General features: G+C 41.7%; 1 protein-coding gene across 2 annotated transcripts in view; it reads right to left on the minus strand.

Annotated features, from left to right (window-relative positions):
* Nucleotides 1-22,786, minus strand: part of RERG (RAS like estrogen regulated growth inhibitor) — a gene marked incomplete at both ends in the record, with an annotated part of 121,155 nt that extends 98,369 nt beyond the window's left edge. For both annotated transcript variants that reach the window (XM_081331826.1, XM_081331825.1), the window contains one exon: nt 22,726-22,786. In XM_081331826.1, the coding sequence (XP_081187952.1) occupies nt 22,726-22,786 (61 nt within the window). The remainder of the gene's footprint in view (nt 1-22,725) is intronic.
* Between the last annotated feature and the right edge of the window lie 301 nt (nt 22,787-23,087).

Raw genomic sequence — 23,087 nt, forward strand, 5'->3', positions numbered from 1 at the left:
ATAGGAAAACAATATGAAACCAAGCCAACCACAAAACAGCTTTTCATTAAGGCTGAACCTTCTTTGCTGGTATGCAAAAACATAGTGGAGATGGGTTTGCACAACAATGCTAGGATGAGGCTAAAACTGGAATGGTAGTTTGCGGGAACTACCCTGAGTATCAGGGAACACCCAGTGAGTTGTCTGAGAACATTGAGGGATCCACGTCACCACATTCAGCTATAAAATGATTTGTTCAGAACCAGCATGTTCACCTATTTAGGGTGAGAGCTGTTACTATAAACAAGATCAAAATATTGTATTGCTTAGTATGCAATTATTCATTTTTATTCTTGTGATTTTAACACACTGGAAGCTTCTGCTGGGGAAATCTGATTTGAAAGGGTGTCATTCCCGCCCCCCCTGCCTAAACCCAGTAAATAAATATATTATGCACCAGGCAAAAATTGCCTTCCATCTGGATAGAATTGAGTTCCTTTGACCGGCAGAAGCTCTCAAGGGTTTCAGACAGAAGCTCTTCTAAGAAAGAACTGGAAAACTCAACGGGAAGAATGCCTTGTAACAAACCATGCACTTCGCTGCTGAGTTATGGCCTCTCCGAAGGAGGGAGGCTTTTTTCCAGGCTCAACTACAGCTTGCTTGCCAAAAAGGTTGGCTGCCATTGCCTTAATTTCATCCAGATGTAGCTGCTCCTGCGCTGGCTGGCTGAGAAATGGATGAAAACTAAAGCACAGGCAACGCAGACATTCTCTCTCTGGAGTGGTTGCCTTGCGTTCCTTTTCCTTCCACCCAGAAGATGTTTTGGAAACTCTCAGAGGAGTTCCAAGAATAACCTCCCTTCCTTCAGTCTGATGAAATGTCACTTCTGGATCAGGAGATGGGAAAAGACCAGGGATGTGGGTGGTTGGGTGGGTGGAGAAACCCTTCCTGGGTTATTATGCAAGATTTGGTCTCTCAGAATCCAACTTTCAGTTCTCTAGGTGGGACCTCTAAGAGAGAAGCCCAAATTAAAAGAGAAGGACAACCGCTTGCAATACTGTTAGGCTTTTCTCAGCCCCAACTTCCAGCCTACAAGATTAAATGCTACTATTTCCTTTTTCTTCTTCTTCAAGCATTTCAAATTTAGGCTGGATTCTCACATTAGCAAAAGCTGGGGTTTACTTACCCACATGAAATGACTAACTCACAACTGGATGAGCTCACATGTCATATTACATCATAAACTACAGATTACATATCACAATGACAAAGTTCCTGCCACACACATTATATGATTTTATGCAATACACGAACCAAGTCTTAGCTTCAAGCTAAAAATGTGGTATGTAAGCAAAAGGTAAAAGATGCCAATAAAGAACATACTATGCTGTAATTACCAGTAACCCTTTTATCCTTGATGATGTGTGTTTTGGAGATATAAGCCAATGTTTTAAAAATCTAATGGTAGCAGATTAAAAAAAAGTTTAAGTTTAAGTTTAAGTTTATTTGATTTCTATACCGCCCTTCTCCCGAGGGACTCAGGGCGGTTCACAGGGCATATATAAATAGCAGTACAAAAATTAAAAAGAAATTAAACCAATGCCCAATTAAAATACAACAACAATAAAATAGTAAAAAAACCATTAAAAACCCATATTCCCCCATCAGGCCAGACCAGCTAGTTCAAATAAGTGGGTCTTCAGCCCGCGGCGGAAGGAGCGAAGGTCCAATGCCATCCGGAGCTCAACCGGCAGTTGGTTCCATAATGCCGGAGCACCCACAGAGAAGGCCCTCCCCCTGGGGGCCACCAGTCGACATTCCCTGACCGGAGGCACCCTGAGGAGGCCCTCTCTGTGGGCACGCACAGGGCGGAGGGGAGTTGACGCCGGCAGCAGGTGGTCCTCGAGGTATCCCGGACCCATGCCATGTATATGATCTTCCAAAGTAAGTCGTGAATCTAGGAGGACTCCCAAGTTGCGAGCCCTATCCACGGGGGGGTTGTGAATATGATTGACTTTATTAGGCTCAAAAACTAATTTTCCATTCAGTTAATGCTCTCTGTTCTCTGCAGTCACATATACAAAAATAAGTGGTTTATTTTTTCCTTGTGACAACTGTGACCATGGACTACACTTGAGAGGCTGGCAAATCACCTTCTTCTTCTATCTCTTCTGGCCTCTCACCCTCTAGGCAATTTTTCTAGGTGACGGCAACCATGGACAACTTTATCAGCGTTGCAGCAAAGATTGGGGGGGGAAGGCAAATCCAGATCGAAATGCTTTAGCTAAAAGCCCAGAAATGTTGACTAAAGCTTCTATTTGACAAATGAAAGAAGGAAAAAGGGAAAGACAAACAAGCTGGGTCATCAAGGATGTCAGAAAAACCAGCACTATCAAAGGACTCTTTGTTGAGGCTAAAAATGCATAATCTATCTACAGCATCAAATGGACAAATCTGAAGCAATCATGTCTTTTGTCTTGCATAGAAGGAAAGCATTTGTCACACTGCAGGATGGCGACTCTGAGCAAAAGTGTTGAAAGAAAAATAAAATTCCTGGAAGTGAGTGGAGCAAGCAATGCTAAAGGCCTTAAAAGCTGGTTCTGATGGGTCAGAATGTCTTATTTTGGAGCTGGAACATGCTCATAGATGATGTGGAAAGGCATGTTCTGCGTAGCTAAAGCAGCTTTACAAAAATGGAGAAGCTTCCTTTTTCTAACAGAAGAAAACCACACAAATACTTTTCAATCGTAGAACTTTTAAACCAGAATGGAAACCGGCATGACTCCTTGTAAAAACCCTTCCTTCCTTCAAAATGCATAGCTATTGGAAGGCCATTCCCAGATCTAAGAAAGCTCTTTTCTGGTTCATTGCAGATGCAACATTCCTGGTCCCTTCTAGTTGTGGTTAAAAAGAACACAAACTCATTTTCCCGCTGTTTTCTTCCATTTGTATTGCTCAAAATTCTGTCCCTCTTCCCATCTCCATTTTCAGAGATAATGTCACCTTTTTCCCCACCCCTATGCAATGACTCCCATGAGAACAGAACAACTATGGTTTCCAATGACATTACCTTCATCTCATTCGCAACCCATGATGTTAGCTGGAGGGACAACAAATCTCATGCCAAAACTATTTTCTGATGATTCAGCTTGGATGGAGAGCAATTTTACTTAGCAGTGGAGAAAGGCCTTGTGTCCTAGGCAGTGAGAAAGTGGCAAATGCTCCCGAGTTCACAAATTCCTTGTGGGTCTGTCACACCTGGCCAATAAAGTTTTCTATTCTATTCTGTTCTGTTCTTTCTATTCTGTTCTGTTCTACTTTACTCCTCTACTCCACTCTACTCTATTCCCTATCTCATTCCATCCCATCCCATTCCACTTTGCTAGTGGGTTAAATTATTGCTGGGGGAGACAGCAGTTTAACTGTTGCATCAACCTCCTAGACACATCCAACTGGTGAGGGTTGGCAACAGAATGATATATTACACTAAATCTTCAGGCACACACACTGGGACATCCTGGTGTTGGGAAACAACAGTCTAGACCTGACCTAGATGATATATTGACAACCCAAATTTCCATCCCAAACTGTTATGGGATATGACCATAAAGACTGCCTTTTCCAGACAGGATTTAATCTATTATCTTCCTTCTTCAACCATTCTTAAAATCAATGACTATTCCCAGACAATGACAGCATTATATCAAATGGCAGGTTTAAACAATAAGGGCATTTAAACAAATACGTTTAAGTGCACTCTATGCATATAATCTGTACCAATGTGTGCACACATCTGTGTCTCCATGCAGTGGTGGTATTCAGCTGGTTTGCACTGGTTTAGCAGAACTGGTAGCTAATTTTTTGTTCACTTCAGCAAACTGCCTGATGCCCTAGCCCTTTTTTGCAAGGCTCAGAATGGACTGCCAGAAGTGCATTGACGGAAGTTCTGGAAGTCCATTCTGAGCTGGGGAGGCCTCCAAAGCCCAGAAAGGCCCATCGGAAGTTCATGGACGCCACTTCCAGAAGTCTGTTCTGACCCGGGGGAGGCCTCCCAGGCCCAGAACGGCCCACTGGAAGTTTGTGGACGCCGCTTCCGAAAGTCCGTTCTGGGCCTCAGAGGCCCAGGCCCAGAACGGACTTCTGGAAGTGGCATTCACACAGATAACTAGTTGTTCAGGTATTTGAATCCCACCAATGTCTCCATGTATATATCACACACATACCCAACAGGCCAAATTTCCATGACAATTCATGGCATTTGTGCAACAGCTTCATTGTACAAATGACATAAAATAGTATCAATTTTGTGCTGAATTTTGCATCATTTGCATAATGTTACCCTCACGAAGTGCAATCATCTCTGGAATGACAGACTCTACCATTTCTTAGATGTTTGGAAATAAGAGACGCCCTCCTCTTTCTCACTGGTCCATTAAAGTTAGGTATTTCATTGTTTGCATATAAATATATACAGTACATGCAAACAAACATATCCACAGAGAAGCACATGGACTGGCCAAGCTTTCTGAGAATTGTAGTCCCAATATACTACCAAACAGGGGAAAGCCAGTGTTGTGATTCAGGGTCAGCCTGTGGGTTCGGCAGTTGGGTCGGAGGACTCAGAGGAGGAGGGGGGTGTTGAAGAGCTTGCTGAGGGGGTTGAAGATCTTGCTGATGAGAGCCCTCAGCCAGGCCCCTCCCAACTGGTCACGACGGAGACCCAGCTGTGTGAGCCTGACAGCGTGGATGAAGATGACCCACAGCTGGCCCTGTTCAAGGACGCCCGACGCAGGAGGCAGTCAATCAGGAGTAAACAGAGGAAGGCAATGGGGCACCTCGGAAGGAGGCAGAGAGAAGCCACGCCCTGAACTGTATAAAAGGGGAATGCGTGGGAGGGCTGGTTTGCTGAAGGCAACCGCTTGATTAGTTCCTGTTTCATAGCTCCTGTTTCATGGTTGGTGTCTTGTTTTGCTGTTTTATGTTAATAAATTTGGCAGGCTTAATTCCAGCCTCTTGCCGTTTGTAAAGGGGTTGTCCCTGCCTTTTCTGCAGGGCCGGTAGCAGGCTGGTACAGAACAGCCAGCATATCTACACCTGACCCCAAAGGACAATTCTTCTTTCCCTTTTCCACTGGAGGAATGAAAATATTGGGGGGAGAGGGATAGGAAGAATTGTCTAAAGTCTCTGTTCAACTTTAAGAAGCGAAAAAGCGTTTCCCTACTAGTTCTGCCCCAATTGTCTTCTATTTCAAATTGATAGGTTTGTTTTTTTAATAACTCTAGCTTGAGAACAGACTATGACCAATATGCCCTGAGGGACTTTGTAGGCCTGCATTTTTCAAAGCATTTCTTTTTGCATTCAGTGATGAATGTTTCAAAAAAGAAAAAAAGCCAACTGACTGCCAGACTTGATTGCTCCACTAATTCTCATTTCATAAATATGCCTATGGGCCTTGTTCCTTTTAACTTTTGGCTTAAAGTTTCTTTTTGGGTCATTTCTTTTGAATACGGCATACAAGATATTTATCATTTCCTGGCAATACTTTGTGCTCTAAGAAAAAACAGGTCCAAGAAGGAACGTTCGATAGTTTCCCCAGGGTAATAATAGCCTGTTGCAGAAAAATGTTGGTTTGCTTGAGAATATCTCTGGGCTTGTGTGCATGGCTTAAATTACACAGGGGCACCAATACAGTTCACCACAAGTGCGGGTGCTCCTGTTGAATTGTGAATATTAAGTTACTACATTTAGATCAGTTATTAGTGATCCTTATTAATATATTTGAAAGCAACCTAATCTTCAGTTACTGACTTAAAGCTCTTATTTTTGCACAGAACTGCCGTACTTAAAATTTCCAGTGAGAATAGAACAAATGTAATATAGACAGCTTGGCAGAAGTAAAGTGCGACTTTTTTAAAGCAGAGATGTGGACCTTTAGTCCAAGGGCTGTGAAGATCCCATCAGCCTTTCTTTTGTGGCCACCCAACAGGAGCCCCACAATGTGTCACTGGAATCTGGAACGAAAACAGCCCAATTTCAATGGAACCGTTGCAAGACCAACTTTGAAATTTCCAAAACAATTTTTTGGAGATTTCAGTGTAGGTCTCGCAAGGGTTTGGTTCCCAGCACTTCCTTTCCCCCTTTTTAACTATAAGAGATCCAGAAATAATAATTCTAATAATAAAAGGAAGACAAGATAGTGAAACGTAGGCTGGAAAAAAAATGCAATACTCTTCTAGTGACTTCATAGCTTCAGCAGATTGCATGCTATGGCTCTCTAAAAGTTCAGGAGTTCAAGTTGCAATAGAGCAGACATGTCAAACACAAGGCCCGGGGGCCAGATCCGGCCCGTGAAGTGGTTTCATGTGGCCTGCGAAGCCATCCTGGAAACAGTGAGGGAATAGCCCCTGCTGCCTTGGCCCTGGCCCAGGGACCCTCCTTCTGCCAGAGACCCTCAGATCTGTCCCACCCCTGCCCGGGCCCCCATAGGCACCCTTGATGCGAACGATGTAGAGCTGGCCATGCCCACCCAGTAGGCCATACACACTCTAGCCATGCCCACCCAGTACGCCACGCCCACCCAGGCCACACCCACCCGGCCCCCTGAGGGCAACCGCAATGCTGATGTGGCCCTCAATGAAATTGAGTTTGACACCCCTGCAATAGATGGTCTTCATCTGTGCTTGTTGCAGAACAACCCAGTGGTGCTGTTCTTAGCGTCAATGGAGAATGTTCCACGTGCCATAGATACAACTAAAGCAGGTACCGGTAACTTAATTTACACCTTCTCCATAAAAAGTGTTATTTGAAAGACTCAACTGACCAATATCGTGATAAGTGGCAAATATCTAATTATCCATTTGTTGACAATCATGTTCTATGGAAGACTGTGACTTGAAATCTAAGAAGAATACATGGTAAAGAAAATGAAATAATGGGAAGGAAGGAAGGAGGGAAGGAAGGAAGAGGCAGCATGTAATCCAGCATCCAGCAGTTCTGGATGGAGATGATTTGATTTTGCAAAATAAAAAAAGATAAATATGTGATGCAGGGATGTTTGAAGCTGTAGGTTTAATTATGAAGGAAAGGACTAACGTGTACATCAGAAAGAAGCATCAGAAGACCTGGTGCCATCTAGCTTGTTAGGGGTGCATATGAAAAATAGGAATCCATAGATTGTACATTATACCTTATGCATGGTAATAATGGGAAAAAGTAGAAATGAGTTTTAGGTGGGGAAATGAATAAGACAATATGATCCTGGAAGAAAAATGATTTTGCTAAGTAACACAAATGAATTGGTAGGAATAAAAGGAGACGGGACAGGAAAAAAGTGATACCATCATTTGAAGAATGAATAAGGAAATGTATAGTGAGTACCTGCTTATGGTCTATTCATTTCAATCACATAATATAAGTACAAGTATGAGAATTATTTCTTACAATGTTCAAAGCAAAAAGACTAAAACTTAGCAAACTGTGGGGCAGAAGCCATCCTTATTTTATTTTTTATTTTAATTCCATTTATATCCCGCCCTTCTCCGAAGACTCAGGGCGGCTTACAAGCTTAGCAGTAGCCTTCATTCTATGTATATGCCTGCTTGTTAGGGCTTTCACACACACACACCCCAAGCGGCATTATTACAAAGTCAGCTTAATTGCCCCCAACAATCTGGGTCCTTATACCCAAAAGAGAGTGGTTTCAAGCCCATTATTCTAGCTAGGCAAGAGGCACAATAATTTTAACTTTGATTTTATTATAAATAGGGCTTGCATCTAATACCCAGCCGTCACTGGCTTTCTTTTACAATGACTCCATCAGACTGTCTACAATACATTAATTTATCAGACCTCAGGGTCCTTCATTGCCTGTTTCCAGGCAATCCAACTTCTCAAGAGTAGCCTGACAGTAAGTATTCATATACACATATGGAGAAGAATGAATATAAAGCTAAAAGCACAATTTATTTGATTGTTTATGATGAAGACTCAGAGAGAGTGACAGAACTGGTGAATGTTGGCCAAGTCATTTTTCCCTCCATGGATCTTGAGAAAAAATTGACATGGAAGAAAAGGTGAAATAAAAGAGAATAAAATTAGAATGACTACAGGGAAAGAAACTATAACTCCTGTATGAAAAATACTACAATTGATTAAGCTCTCATCAGAATGAATGTAAAGTGAGTGTAAGGGAAGATGATGTGAAAAAATACTATGCTACCAAATTCCCTTGAAGGATATATAACTATATTACTGGGATATATGAAAAAGGATACTTAACAGAATAACAGAGTTGGAAGGGACCTTGCAGGTCTTCTAATCCAACCTCCTGCTCAAGCAGGAGACCCTATACCAGGGGTCTCCAACCCCCGGTCCATGGATCAGCACCAGTGTGTGGCATAACAGCAACTGTGCTGTGTAAACAAGTGAAGACCCATGGTTTTGTGTGCAGGTAGCACACAAAACCATGCCCCTCCAGTCTGCGGAAAAACTCCATGGAACCGGTCCCTGGTGCCGAAAAGGTTGGGGGCTGCTGCTTTATACCATTTCAGAGAAATGGCTGTCCAATCTCTTCTTAAATACCTCCAGTGATGGAGCGCCCACAACTTCTGAAGACAACCTGTTCCACTGGTTAATTGTTCTCACTGTTAGGAAATTTCTCCTTAGTTCTAGGTTACTTCTCTCCTTGATTAGATTCCATCCATTGTTTCTTGTTCTGCCTTCAGGTAAATACTTGGTGAAGTGATGTTAAAATATGAGTTCAGTTTGCTTATGGAATGAGAATGCGACTTGATCAATATGTGTCTGAAAATTACACATATCCCAACACACATTGGCAAATGATCTTATCACTGTGCTGTACAAAGAGGAAGATGCAAAAAGCGCAGGGAAATTAAGTTTTAACTGGGAAGGTTACATTTGGTACAATTTGGAATCAAAGGGTACAACATAAAATGAAAGTGAACAACATTTGGGAATTCCAATGCAGTTTAAGGCTAAATAGTGCAGATCATATCCTTGCTCTTCAGAAAATCATGGAGTAATACCTGAAAGGGAAAGTTTATTGTGCATTTGTTGACTTAATTGAATGCTTTGCACTAATATGGTCTGAAGATTAGCTGAATGTGATAAGAATAAAATGGGAAATAAAGTATATTTGAGAATAAATAGAATGCTTAGCAAATAATTCAGCACTGAGCACAGAGTAAGATATGGATGTGTGATGCCTCTTGGCTATTTAATGATATATGGGTAAATGTATGAGGAATGGATTTGTTGACCTTAAAGAAGACTTACTTGGGGATATGGATGCACAAGCACTTTTGCACCAAAATAGGGCTATGTTCTTGGTTGAGCATCCAATGAACTGCAGTGAATATCAGACAAATTTTATAAGGCAATGAGGAGGATGTGCCTGAAATCTGATGTATCAAATACCAAAGATAATTGTCCTTTTTACAATATAAAAACATTTCTTTGCCTCTTTTGTATGTCTATCAAGCATAGCAAATGCCTGTTCATTTTGTTCACATTTCCAGCAAAAATTAAAAATGCCATTATACATTCCGTGGCTCTCAGCTGGATTCACAGAAGGAAGACTCGAGGATGAGAAGAGCGAAAAACATCCTGAAATTTAGAATGAGGACAAAGAGGAAAATTAAGGAAACCTTATTTAGAGGAGGAAATAGGGTTTCCATATTCTGGTAGAGAGAAATTCCCTGAGGATGGGCTCCAGATTGAGTCTGAAAGCTCAGAAGACTAATTCTCTGGTCTTGGGGGTGATCGACCCAGATTGGATCCTGCAACATTATCCTGGGACACATATATTTGCCTTCATTCATGAATAGGGTTTTTGTTTTGTGTTGTTCTGGTTTAAAAAGCAACGAGAAACACAACAGAATCTAGCCTATCCATCCTCCTCCAGTCCTAGGCTGCCTCAAAGGCATCTGCTTGGCTAGACTAAATTAGCTCTCAGAGTGATCCATCAAGCTGCTTGACTAAGGCCTGGACGGAACCACATTAAACAATTGGCACTGCCAGCAATGTTCTTCACCAGCTCTAGTATCATTTTGAGACGAGTCTGTTTGCTTATTTATGGTACTAACAATTTGATTGCAGATCTCATTAATCTATATACATATTAAACTAATGGAAAAATGAAGCAACGGATCCTCCTAAAACTCTGTTCCGTTGAAGAGCAAACCCATAAATTTCCAGCATTGCTGCTGGGTTACATTTTACAACAGTCAACTCATTTAAGGTTTATCCCATTAATTTCTCGCCCATCCAAACAGCGACTCTTAAGCAGTGTAAACCAACAGGCTGCTAGGATACATGAGCCTCAAATGGTTTGCATAGTGAAACAGCCTGTTTGTACAAATTAGACTCCAAAGCATCATTAACCACATTCTAGAATGAGGTAGGTTACTTTCTTTGAGGGAATGATGTCCATGTCTTCCAAGGATTGCAAACATTTGAGCATGACCTAATGACATTAATGGACTGAACGGTTCTCATAATTTCAAGCCATTTTCTTGAGGAGGTCTTAAAAGGCTTATTCTCTGAACCAAAAAGAAAAGAATTAAGCGATGAAACAAAATGGGATTTCAGGGACAAAAGAAAAGGGATTCTTCTGTAGGGAATCTGGGTATCAAAAGGACAGCTGCTGAGTTCTGTGAAGGATTTTATGAATTTGAACTACAGTGTAAAAATATACTTTTAGCCAGGGCTTTTTTTCTCATAGAACGTTCAGAACGGAGTTCCGGCACCTTTTTTGGATGGAACCTTGTAGGGTAGGCAAGGCAGGTTGTATGACATGTGTGAGTTCCGGCACCTTTTTCTTTTACAAAAAAAGCACTGCTTTTAGCCAACAAGAAAAGAAGGTAGGTAGGTAGGTAGGTAGGTAGGTAGGTAGGTAGGCAGGCAAGATGGGAGGGAGGGAGGGAGGGAGGGAGGAAGGAAGGAAGGGATTCTTGCCTTGCTATCTGCAGCCCTATCCAGAGAGCAAACAAAATGAATACCAAATACTCCCATAAGATTACAAGGAAAACTGGAAAACCAGAAAACGATCAGAGTTTGGGAAGTTATTTTCAGCAATAGTCCCCTAAATGGGAGCATGGTGAACAGATGCTACTTCAAAAGCTACGGTATTTGTTCTATAGTGAAATGCTCTGCTATGAGGAAGCTGTCTGAACTTCCCCGAGCTTATTTTTACAGATTGATTTGAAACAGAGAACAGGATTTAAAGTAATAATTGAAACATTCTTGTTTGTTTTCCTATTTATCACAATACACTTTTTCGTAACCTTTATCTGTATCATTGTATTTGATTCGATTTGTTATAATTGGATTGTATCTATATAACAGTACAATGTAAAATGCCCTAAGGTTGTTATCTCACGTCTTGATCACCATCTAGTACAGGGGTGTCAAACTCAATTTCATTGAGGGCCGCATCAGCATTGCGGTTGCCCTCAGGGGGCCGGGTGGGTATGGCCTACTGGGCATGGCCTACTGGTTGGGCGTGGCTAGAGTGTGTATGGCCTACTGGATGGGCATGGCCAGCTCTACATCGTTTGCATCAAGGGTGCCTATGGGGGCCCGGGCAGGAGTGGGACAGATCTGAGGGTCTCTGGCAGAAGGAGATGGGACCGGGGCAAGTGCCAAGGCAGCGGGGGCCGTTCCCTCACTGTTTCCAGGATGGCTTCGCGGGCCACATGAAACCACTTCGCGGGCCGGATCCGGCCCCCGGGCCTTGTGTTTGACATGTCTGATCTAGTAGTTGGATTACTACAATACACTCTACATGGGACTGTCTTTGGAGATCAACCAGAAGTTGCAGCTAATACAAAACGCTGTAACTAGAATATTGGTTCAACAATCCCATCATCATAGAATAGAAGCGATTTTATAGTTCTTGCACTAATTGTCAGTAAGTGTATTCTTACCTTTAAACCTTCTTTGATGTAGCACCAGGATACAACAGGTGACACCTTGACAAATTTGGCTCTGCCTAGTCTCTCACCTTGGAAGGGACCATTAAGACCTCCCTCTCTCCCTCCCCCATGAGAATTACATAAGGAGAATTCCATGGGGGTGGACCAGGCAGCAGGCCTTCTGTGTGGTAGGCCCCCACTATTTTCTCCCCTGGGCAAATCTATGTGAATCAACCAGTTTGGGGCCCAGTTAATCTGACTGAGGGCATATATCAGAAATACTTAGACTGATTAATTCTATTGTTATGTTACTCTCATATATTGTTTCTGTAATTGTTGCCAAATCCTTAATGATTGTGGTTGGTTAGGCAAGCAAGCAAACAAAGAAATAAAGTGATGTATTATGACTAAATAGATGATAGAGCACAGAGGTCCCCAACCTTTTGGGCACCAGGGACCAGTTCCATGGAAAGGTTTTTCCGTGGACCGGAGAATGTGTGGTTTTGTGTGCTGCCTGCATCCGAAGGATGGGGCTTTGCTTGTTTGTGCAGACTGGTTGCTGGCATGCCGTGGCCTGGTACCGGTCCACAGACTGGGGATTAGGGACCCCTGATATAGAAGTTAAAAACAATAAGTACACGCAATGTACATTTATGTTTTTCATTTTGCTTCCTTTCTAAATGTTAGACACAAATGGACATTGGATGACCCGGCTAGACTTGAAGTTCAACCTAGACAATCTGAACACATGGAGTCTCAAAGAAAGAAACAAAAACCTTTTTACTCTTTATGGAAATAGGTTGAGTTGTAGATTTAATCTTCCATCAAGCATGAGATGTATTGATTTAAATTAATTAATTTTAATTGTATGCCATCCTAATAATAAAATATCACAACCTTACTGTGAAGTCCCATTGGAATGGACCCATCTTCAGCGTCTTTCTATGCAAGAGAAGATCTAGGCCAACTACACTTCAAAGATGGTGGTTCCAATGCAGGGAAAATATTACTAAGACCTGAAGTCTCATTAAACCTTCTTATACCTCAAATGATGTACAGTTATAGTATGACTTCCCTGCCTTTTTCAACTACATACATTTTCCTATTTTTTATTGACTCACTTGGTGGAACTTTAGTAGAATCACAGGCTGAACATCTGGCGTCCTGTTGGTCTATTCTCTGAAAACATCCATTGCCTAATTTAACCACTTTGGTTTCAGGGCCTGAGATCTGTCTTTAAGTGCTTAAGCCAAGATCTGGCTTAATCTTAGGCCCATCTGTGTATAATTTCTTTTCCTATCCTATTTCATACATGCCTATTTCTGTCCCTTGTATTATTGATGGCACCATTTTGAATTCTCCATTATTACCTTTGATCTGTAAGTTGATCTCAAGTTTGCAGACAAAAGGCTTGACCTCATGCAATAGTTATCCAATTAACCTGACACATGGGTTTTTTATAGCTGCTTTTCTGACATCTGCTGTTTTAAGATGCCCCCAGTTATGGGGTAGAGGATGATGTCACTATATAATTTAAGAACATATAGAACTCACAATTAGAACTTTTGTAGGATTTGTTTTTTTCTTCAAGGTATTGTGAGAAAAAGTCTCAAGAATGTCAGGAATGCCAATAATCAACAATCAGGAGACATTTCTGAAGCTTATATTTCTCTCTCTCTCTCTCTCTCTCTCTCTCTCTCTCTCTCTCTCTCTCTCTCTCTCTCTGTGTGTGTGTGTGTGTGTGTGTGTGTGTGTGTGTGTGTGTTTATGTATCAAAAGGGGAAGTACAGTATGGGAAGACTTCAGGGGAGAAATTGAGGACTGAAGATGACTCTGAGAAAAGCAGATTACTGCAGTGGAATGAAGAGCTAGCAAGTAGATCGTCTCTCTGATAATTCCTCTCTGGACAAGGAAAGGTCATGAGATCACCCTTAAGTGCATCAGGGAGGTGCTCCTCACAAAAAGATTGCAAATCAGTAGTCTCTGGTTGTTTAGCACTCTGGAAGACAAGAGAAAGTCGTGTTTGCTCAACCTGTGGCCAGAACCTATGAAAAGATGCCAGGTTTGCATACTTCCTTTTTGTAATCATTTTTTTGGAAATTGCTTGTTAATTGCTTTGCAACTATTAGGAACCTTTGTATCAACAGTTCTTGTAGTAGCATCAAGTTTTTAAAAAATCATTTTTAAAAGTTTAAATACAAGTTTAAGGACTTTATTGATTTTCTCCCCCAAATAAACAGAAAAGGGTGATTAAAACTTTTGATTTTTAGAAAATTACAAATGGACTAAGGGCCCAGATAAATTTGAAATAGGATTTCAGAATTAATTATAAAAGAATCCTTCCTGTGAGAAATGTTTTTGTTTTCAATTCTTAAGAAACAAGATAAGAAAATGGGACTTGGAAAAATTGGACACTAGAGAAAACTAGAAGGAACTAAAGTTTACAATTAAAAAGAAAAGTTGACGTACAAATATAGAGTGAAGCAAAATATTTTAACATTCCACATATTAAAGAACATTTGGACTCAAAAGATAATTTTAAGGGTGCCTGCCTCTAAACAGAGATAGATTGTGTTTAAAAGATGTTATGGAAGAAGAACAAGTTTTACCTAATAAGAGACCGATTTGAAAGGAAATTTAAAAATAATAGGTTGCAAGAATGATATGGAAAAAGATGGTACATTAGGCATACAAAATAAATTGGCTATATCTTAATAATTAAAAGGAACATACAAATAACAAACCAAGAGAGTGACCTGGATAATTTTCCTGTATTGCATTTACCAAACAGCTTTGTTAAAACTTTGAAGAATTTTGTGAGAAGGGATAAAGGAAAACAATAAAAAGAAACCAAGTTCTAGAACAGGGGTGTAAAACTGCCAGCCCGTGGGCCGGATGCGTCATCCAGAAGCCATGCCCACCCCATTGCCGGCAATGGCGAAAAAGCTCTGATATGTTGCGTGACATCACATGAGGTTGCGAGTTTGACATGTCTGTTCTAGAACATTATTTGAATGGACTAAAGATCAAGACTGTTAGAAGTAAAAAAAAGGGGGAATATAAAGTTGGTTTATTTGATCAAGGTTAAAATAGATACATTATCTCTGGTAAGCCTTAATGGACTTTTGCTGATATCAGAGCTGAAATTTTTAATTTAATTTTTAATTTTATTAGATTTATATACCACCCTTTCCCGAAGGACTCAGGGCGGTTTACAGGGTATTTTAAAATCACACCAATACAAAATACAAAAGTTAAAAAACAATTAAAAAGATTAAATTATCCCTGAAAAGCCCCAGTTAAAAATTCTCAGCCTGGGCCGGAGAGCTCAAAGAGCCAAGTCTTCAGGTCCCGGTGGAATGAACGCAGGTCAGGGGCAGTCCTAAGCTCCACGGGCAGCTGGTTCCAGAGGGCAGGCGCACCCACAGAGAAGGCCCTTCCCCTGGGTGTTATCCGCCGGCAATCTTTTACCGCCGGCACCCTGAGAAGACCCTCCCTGTGTGAGCGCACTGGACGAAGGGAACTTGATACTGGCAGCAGGTGTTCCCTCAAATATCCCGGACCCAAGCCATTCAGGGCTTTATAGGTCATCACCAGCACCTTGAATCTCACCCGGAGCGCAACCGGAAGCCAATGCAGCTTGCGGAGTAGAGGTGTTACATGGGAGTATCAGGAGACCCCCATCACAACTCGCGCGGCTGCATTCTGCACCAGTTGAAGCCTCCGAGTGGTCCTCAAGGGCAGCCCCATGTAGAGAGCGTTGCAGTAGTCTAAATGGGAGGTCACGAGCGCATGAGTGACTGTGCGTAGGGCATCTCGGTCCAGGTAGGGTCGCAACTGGCGCACCAGGCAAACCTGGGCAAAAGCCCCCCTGGTCACGGCTCCTATATTTTATTTATTTATTTTTATTTTAATTCTATTTATATCCCGCCCTTCTCCGAAGACTCAGGGCGGCTTATATGATCTTCAAAATTGAGCCGTGAATCCAGGAGGACGCCCAAGTTGCGAGCCCTATCAACGGGGGGTAACACCTCACCCCCCATCATTAAAGGTGGAATAATTTGTTTAGCCCGAGATGCCGATATGCACAGCCACTCAGTCTTGGCAGGATTGAGACGAAGCCTGTTTCTCCCCATCCAGACCTGGACCGCCTCCAGGCAATGGGACATCACGGCGAGGGCATCGCTGGGTTGGTTCGGGGTGGAGAAAAAAAGTTGGGTATCATCAGCGTACTGATGATACCCCACCCCGAAACCACGAATGACCTCGCCCAGCGGCTTCATATAGATGTTGAACAGGAGGGGCAAGAGAACCGACCCCTGAGGAACTCGACAAACGAGAGGCCTCGGGGTGGATCTCTGCCCTCCCGTCAACACTGACTGCGAGCAGCCCAGGGTAGGACGAGAACCACCGTAAAACGGTGCCTCCCACTCCCAACCCCCTGAGACACCGCAGTAGGATACCATGGTCGATGGTATCGAAATCCGGTGAGAGATCTAATAGGACTAGGACAGAGGAGCAACCCCTGTCCCGAGCCCGCCAGAGATCATTCACCAGCGCGACCAATGCCGTGTCCGTGCTGTGCCTGGGCCTGAAACCCGATTGGTACAGGTCCAGATAATCAGTTTCCTCCAGGAACAGAGGAAGCTGATGCGCCACCACGCTCTCAACAACCTTCACCAGAAAGCGAAGGTTGGAGACTGGACGATAGTTATTTAAAACAAATGATAAAGCTTTAAGGATTTATTTATAGATAAGAGATGGGACATGGGAAGAAGAATCATTTGTTGTATTTTAAGAGAAGGTGATAATTTACTAAAATTGTTTTTGCTAGTTGTGATGAAGGGAGAAGTAATTTCTTTATATATTTCTTTTCTTTTTCTTTATTATATTTTTCTTTTACTATTTTTATTTCTTTATGTTATATTTAATTTTTTTCTTTTCTATTTTTCTATTTCTTTCTATTCTTTTTTTTACATCTTCTATTTTTCTTTATATTATTTTTAATTTGTACTAGTTTTCATTGTTATGACTGTAGCTTTTAAAGAAATTACTACTGAAAAAATAAAAAGGAAAAATATGCTCTTTCTTAGCTCATTAAAACATAGTCTAAATTTTAACTATTTAGTGAACAGCTTTAATAAAGATGAACTGTACTGCATACATTCATATCTATCTGCATTAGTACAAACACTTGGAATCAAATTAATATGAATAGTGCTGAGTTCTGCATTTTTGGAAGTGGGGTCTCTGGCCAAAAAGGTAGCCAGCAGCAGTGGTTGCATAATTTCATATTTCCAATTTAATCCCAAGTGCTCCCTAAAATTTGCTCTCCACAATCTTCTTCCAAGTAAAAGACCATTTAAGGAGCAAAATATTAATATTAATATTCTCTGTGGGCGCCCCGGCTCTATGGAACCAACTGCCGGTGGAGCTCCGGATGGCACCGGATCTCCGCTCCTTCCGGCGCGGGTTAAAGACCCATTTATTCGAACAAGCTGGCCTGGCCTGATGGGGGAATGTCTGGGTTTTTATGGGTTTTTATATTTGATTGTTTTAATTGGGCAATGTATTTAATCTTTTTTTTAACTTTTGTATCGCTATTTATATGCCCTGTTCACCGCCCTGAGTCCTTCGGGAGAAGGGCGGTATAAAAATCCAATAAATGAAATGAAAATGATTTCACTTTTTTGCCAAAAGAAATGCTCCAGTGCGAAAATCAAAGCTCTTCATTGTGTTATGATACCACACTATCTCATGCAAAGTTTTGCCAAGGAATGAATTAATCTAAGGTTGGATTTACTAAAAAGATTCAAGAGGGCCAAAATAATGAAAGGTTCAAGTGTCATTTAGTGGGAAAGAGCAGCTATATTTCCTTCAGTACAAAAGCTCTTATTGCTCATTTTAGAGCACTGATGTAGTAGGATAAAGACAGGCAGAAACTGGGGGAAGAGTCAAGAGAGAAATCAGCCTGAAATCATTATGTTCCCACAAGTAGCCTAAGTTCACCCTCTCTTGAATTCCATTAACTCTTATCTAGCACCAATCTAGTGCTGACATAAATTGATTCTTGTGTGTAGGCATGAGCAATAAATCAGTTTAATTAGACTGAATGTATGCTCTTGATTCTTTGTACTGACACTAATGGCAAATGATTAATAGATGGGTTGTATTTACCTCCCAATGACAGCAACAGTATAATTATTGGCTAACACAAGATGTAAGTGTTACAATCAATTCTTAAATAAGTATATACAAAAAAACCACATATTATTTCAGGACACAACTCTCATCCCACACTGTTTTTGGTGAACAGCATTCAACCATCTCCATTATTTTCAGCTTCTAGAAGGCAGGTTAACGGACATTCAATTCATTCAAAGGCCTTTTTCAGGCAATTTTACTATTTACTGCTAGTCCTTGCTTAGTGACCACATCTGGGACTGGCAACTCTGTCACTAAGCATTGCTAAGGTTACTAAGTGGAAAGCCACATGACTGCAACAAGAGTTGCAACCACACTTCTGCTTCTGTTATTAAGTGAATAACTGTGGTCATTAAGCCAAAAAACACACAGTTGTGATTTATGATTTTACCTCCATGTTCATCATTAACTCTGCTTATCACAGGCCAATTGAAAAGCACACAAATGGCAACCATGTGATTGGGGGATCCTGTAATGTTGTAAATGTGTGTTGGTTGTAAAGTGCATGAATATGCCATTCCAGACAATTGACTGTCCAATCTCTTTTAAAAAAACCTCCAGTGATGGAGCACCCAGAATTTCTGGAGGCAAGCCGTTCCACTAATTAATTATTCTCACTGCCAGGACATTTCTCCTTAATTCTAGGTTCTCTCTTTGATAAGTTTCCATTTGTTACTTCTTATTTTGCCCTCAGGTGCTTTGAAGAATAGGTTAACCCCCTCTTCTTTGTGGCGGCTCCTCAAATATTGGAAGACTATCATGTCATCCCTTGTCTTTCTCTTTGTTAGACTAGACATACCCAGTTCCTGCAACCATTCATTGCATGTTTTAGCCTCCAGCCCCCTAATAATGAAAGCCAGGAAGAGCAAACTTGAAAAAAAAATAGCATTTATGGAAATTGGACTAAGCTACAGGCATTATACGCTAATGGTCCTGATGCATACAGTATGTACCATTTCAAGTCAATTGTTGATTTAAATGTTCCCTTCCTTTGTTTTACAAAATGCCTTCTGGAAAAGCAATCCAGATTTCATTCATTTTCTTATATTGTGACCCCCGCCCAAATCCTGCAACCCTAAAACCACAACCTGCCTTCAAATGTGTTATGAGTAGCCTTAAGGCAAAGGGAGGGGAAGCAGAATTGAAGAGAACAGTACTTAAGAGAAATCCGGACTTTGTGCACACCATCACTTTGGCGTACAGTGGATTGAGTTTGCTTGTTTTTTTAAAAAGAAAGTGGAGAATTAAACATGAATAACATAACACAGAGAAAACAATTCTTTTTCCTCCCAAGAACTGCATTCATTTGGCCTTTCGGATTCGCTGACTAGGTAAGTTTGTTGTTATGGAAATAGCTAGTATATACTAAATATAAAGAAAGTAAAATGTTGAAGTTGCACAGTGCATAATTTTTGTGTGCTGAAAATTGTCGGGAATTAATGCTTTCCCCCCCCCCACTTTTTCTCCCTTTCCCATATTTCTCTCTTCCTCTCCCCCCACTCCTTAATCTCTCACTATCTTTATTTTCACTTCTGTTTTATACTTCGATGACAGAAGACAACAGCAGTGATAGATATAGCGGTGCCAAGGGACACTAACATCATGAAGGAGTATGAGAAACTGGAGAGTAGCAGGGCCTGAAGGAAGAACTAGAGAGGATGTGGAAAGGAAAGGCCAAAGGGATCCCAGTGGTGGTAGACACCTGAAGCTATGACTCCTAAACTGGGAGACTGGCTCCAAAAGACCCCAGGAGTGACATCAGAACTCTCTGTCCAGAAGAGTGTGGTGTTAGGAACAGCTAAATTACTGCACAGAAACCTCAAAGTCCAAGGGTAGGCAACCTTCGCTCTTTATGACTCGTGGACTTCAACTCCCAGAATTCCTGAGCCAGCCATGCTGAGGGGAAAGGGAGAGGTTTCCAAGCTGAGCCATGCTGGCTCAGGAATTCTGGGACTTGAAGTCCACGAGTCATAAAAGAGCCAAGGTTGCCTACCCCTGTCCCTAGACAAGGGACAAGAGATTGAGGAAGACACTTACCACCCATAAGAGTCGCATTTGTTTGATTGTAATATTTCATGGGGCTACAAAATAGTGCTAAATTTAAAAAAAAAAGCTGAAAACAGTTTGACTGAAAGCTGCACTTTACTTCATCTTCCTTTTCCTCTCATCCCATTTTAATTTCCCTCTCCCACCAAACTGATTCTGCAAACTGTAATGTATTGGGCTTGCTTGTTAACACCACGTGGTAATGGCTGGTAGGTTGCTAGAGCAGGGAGCTAGCTAATGGCTCCCAGCATCTCAGACAACCCGTCTCCAGCGCTGCTATTGGTTGCCCCTAGGGTGGCAATAGGTTGCTTCAAACCTATTGGCCGCCGCCTAGGGGCCTGGGTATAAATTGCTGCATCTGCAGCCCTGTTCTCTAGTTTAGGTCCTGCAAGCAATAAACCATGATCTTTGCTGAACCCACTCGCCTCGTCTTCATTCCTGCACAACAAACCCAGTACACAACACAAACAACTTGTTTTCTGGAGCCTTTGACGAAACCAAGAATTCTTCCTCCCTCCAGCCATTTTCAAGGAGGCAGAATTAATTTCCTCCTTTTACATTCATGGAGACGACTTCCTTCCAAATTGATTTGCAGAGGAACGAAAAGGTTGCAATCTTCCAAAATGACTCACAAGCAGAGCCCGTCTCCTACTATACTTCAATATTTCTCAACCCTGCCCGCTATAAGATAACTAGACTTCAACTCCCAGAATTCCCCTGCCAGCATTTGCAGAGTTTAGGTCCTCACATCTTAAAGTTGGTAAGGTTGAGAAACACCAAAGTACTTATTCCCCATCGCTTTCCAATGATGCAGAGTTTCTTTTCTTATACTTTCAACGCTGTCTAATTGAAGGCATCTCTAGTAGTCTGGATACCCTACTGAGCACCAAAGTAGTTCTGAGGCTTTGAGACCAGCTGTTTCACTTTAGGAAAAACTCATTTTCAAGAACACCCAGACTTTTGATATATTCCAACTTGGCTCAGTATCTGGATATTATCCAGAATGGATGCACACCCACAGTTTTATCCTCACATTTACCTGCTGGGTGGAAAAAAAATAAACCAAAGAGCAAATCTCATAATAAAACTCCTGTTATGAACTTCTGGGACCCCTATATTGCCGCCTTCGTTATGTGTTTTATCACAGACTCCTTCAGGTCTTGGCAAACTTTTCAGTTAATATTACTTGGCATGGACTTCCAACTGTCTGGCCAAGATGGCAGCATAATGTATTCAGCACAAACTACAATTCCAGAAGTAATTGTGAGGGATACGCTGTCTTTCTGGCAGTTTTGTAGAAAGTATGGTCTTCCCAGCCCTATAGATCAGAGAAAGAGCAGATCAGCCATGATCTATCTCCTTGGATCCAAGCTACTTCAGGGAGATACCTGTCAGCCTTGTGAGGTAGTCCAGACAAGAAGAATACCCAGGAGTACTAACTATCTATCTTACATTAAGGTTACATTAACAAAATCTTACAAGTCTAAAAATACAATTCCCCCCCCCACACACACACACACCTCATTCCTAGTCTGTGGCTCTTCCTCCCATCTCCCAAGGCCATTTCCGCATAACATTATATTACCTAGTGCTGACTGAGTAATTTAGATATATCTGCTCTCGGAGCAAGCAACTGGCCTCTTTAAGAAAAATAAACTCTACTGAGAGTGTCAGTAGGAAAAGATACAAACATAAGAGAAGATGAAGAATAGCACTGAAGCACAAGAGCTGGAAAATCACTTCAGCCAATATGGCTGAGTACTTACAGTGAGGTATTAAGACTCAGGAGAGTCAGGTTAAAATCCAGGCTCATTTATGTAAGCTCACTGGGTAACTTTACCCACACACTCTGTGGCTCTTAAACTGGTGGTAATGGGGCATATTCTGAGAGGGGGGGGGTGATGCAGAAATGCATTTTTCGGAGGCAGCTCTCGCTGCTGTAAGATGTCTCTATTCCCTTTTTTATTTCACAGTTAATCTTTTGCCTTTCAACTCTCCCTCAATATTTTTGGCTTGTAGAATTTCTACTACCACAGGGCCTAAATTAGCAAAATTGTAGGAGATTTTACATGGAAGCAAGCCATGAAACGAGTGTCTTTTTCTGCACACCAGATTCTCCCTAAAAGTGACAACGCTCTGAATACAGTAAGCTGCTATAAAATCAGGTCTTTTTCTAAAACTCTAAGAGTACTAGAAAGTAATGTAATCCATCCTTCCTCCTCCTCCTCCTCCCTCCCATGCCCTTTTCTTGATAGGATTTCAAAAGTGGCTGGCCATGGCTTTCTTCTTGCTAAAGCAGAGAGAAAGGAACTGGCCCAAGGTCATTCAGCTTATAGTTTCTAGTTTGCTGCTTCAACCATTACACTAAACTGGCCATTTTTAATTAGGCTGAAATGCTATCAACTTGTAAGGATTTACCTAGTTGACATTAGCAGGTATTTCAGTGGCAAATAAAAGATTTAGTAGACTCAACGATTATGGACAATTTAAATCAGAACACATTTTTTAGAATAAGTTGCAGTGGTTTGCAGTGACAAACCAAGGAAGAAAAAAAGAAACTTACCTGACTTTCCTACCCCAGCTCGGCCAAAGATGGCTAATTTTACCTCTGCACTCTTAGCCATGGCCAGGAGACACACCGCAGGCTGGTGGCCACGTCACTGTTGTGTCCGATCTGATGCAAAGGATGATTTTCCCACCCCAGCCTTCAGCCTCGTCGTATCATCATGTTTTCCAGGCAGGGCTGTGAGAAAAGACCCACCAAAAAAGAATTAAAGAGCTCATAAGGGGAAGGAAGCAGATACTATCAACTATAGGCAATTTTTGAATGCTGCCTTCATAGCACATCAGAAAAACCCTTTGGATCACTTAGTGCGCTGCAATCTGCACTGAGCACACAGTGGCTGAGTTGCCATAATACCAAAG

The sequence above is a fragment of the Vipera berus genome, assembly GCF_964194415.1.
Source record: "Vipera berus genome assembly, chromosome: 6".
Lineage (NCBI taxonomy): Eukaryota > Metazoa > Chordata > Lepidosauria > Squamata > Viperidae > Vipera > Vipera berus.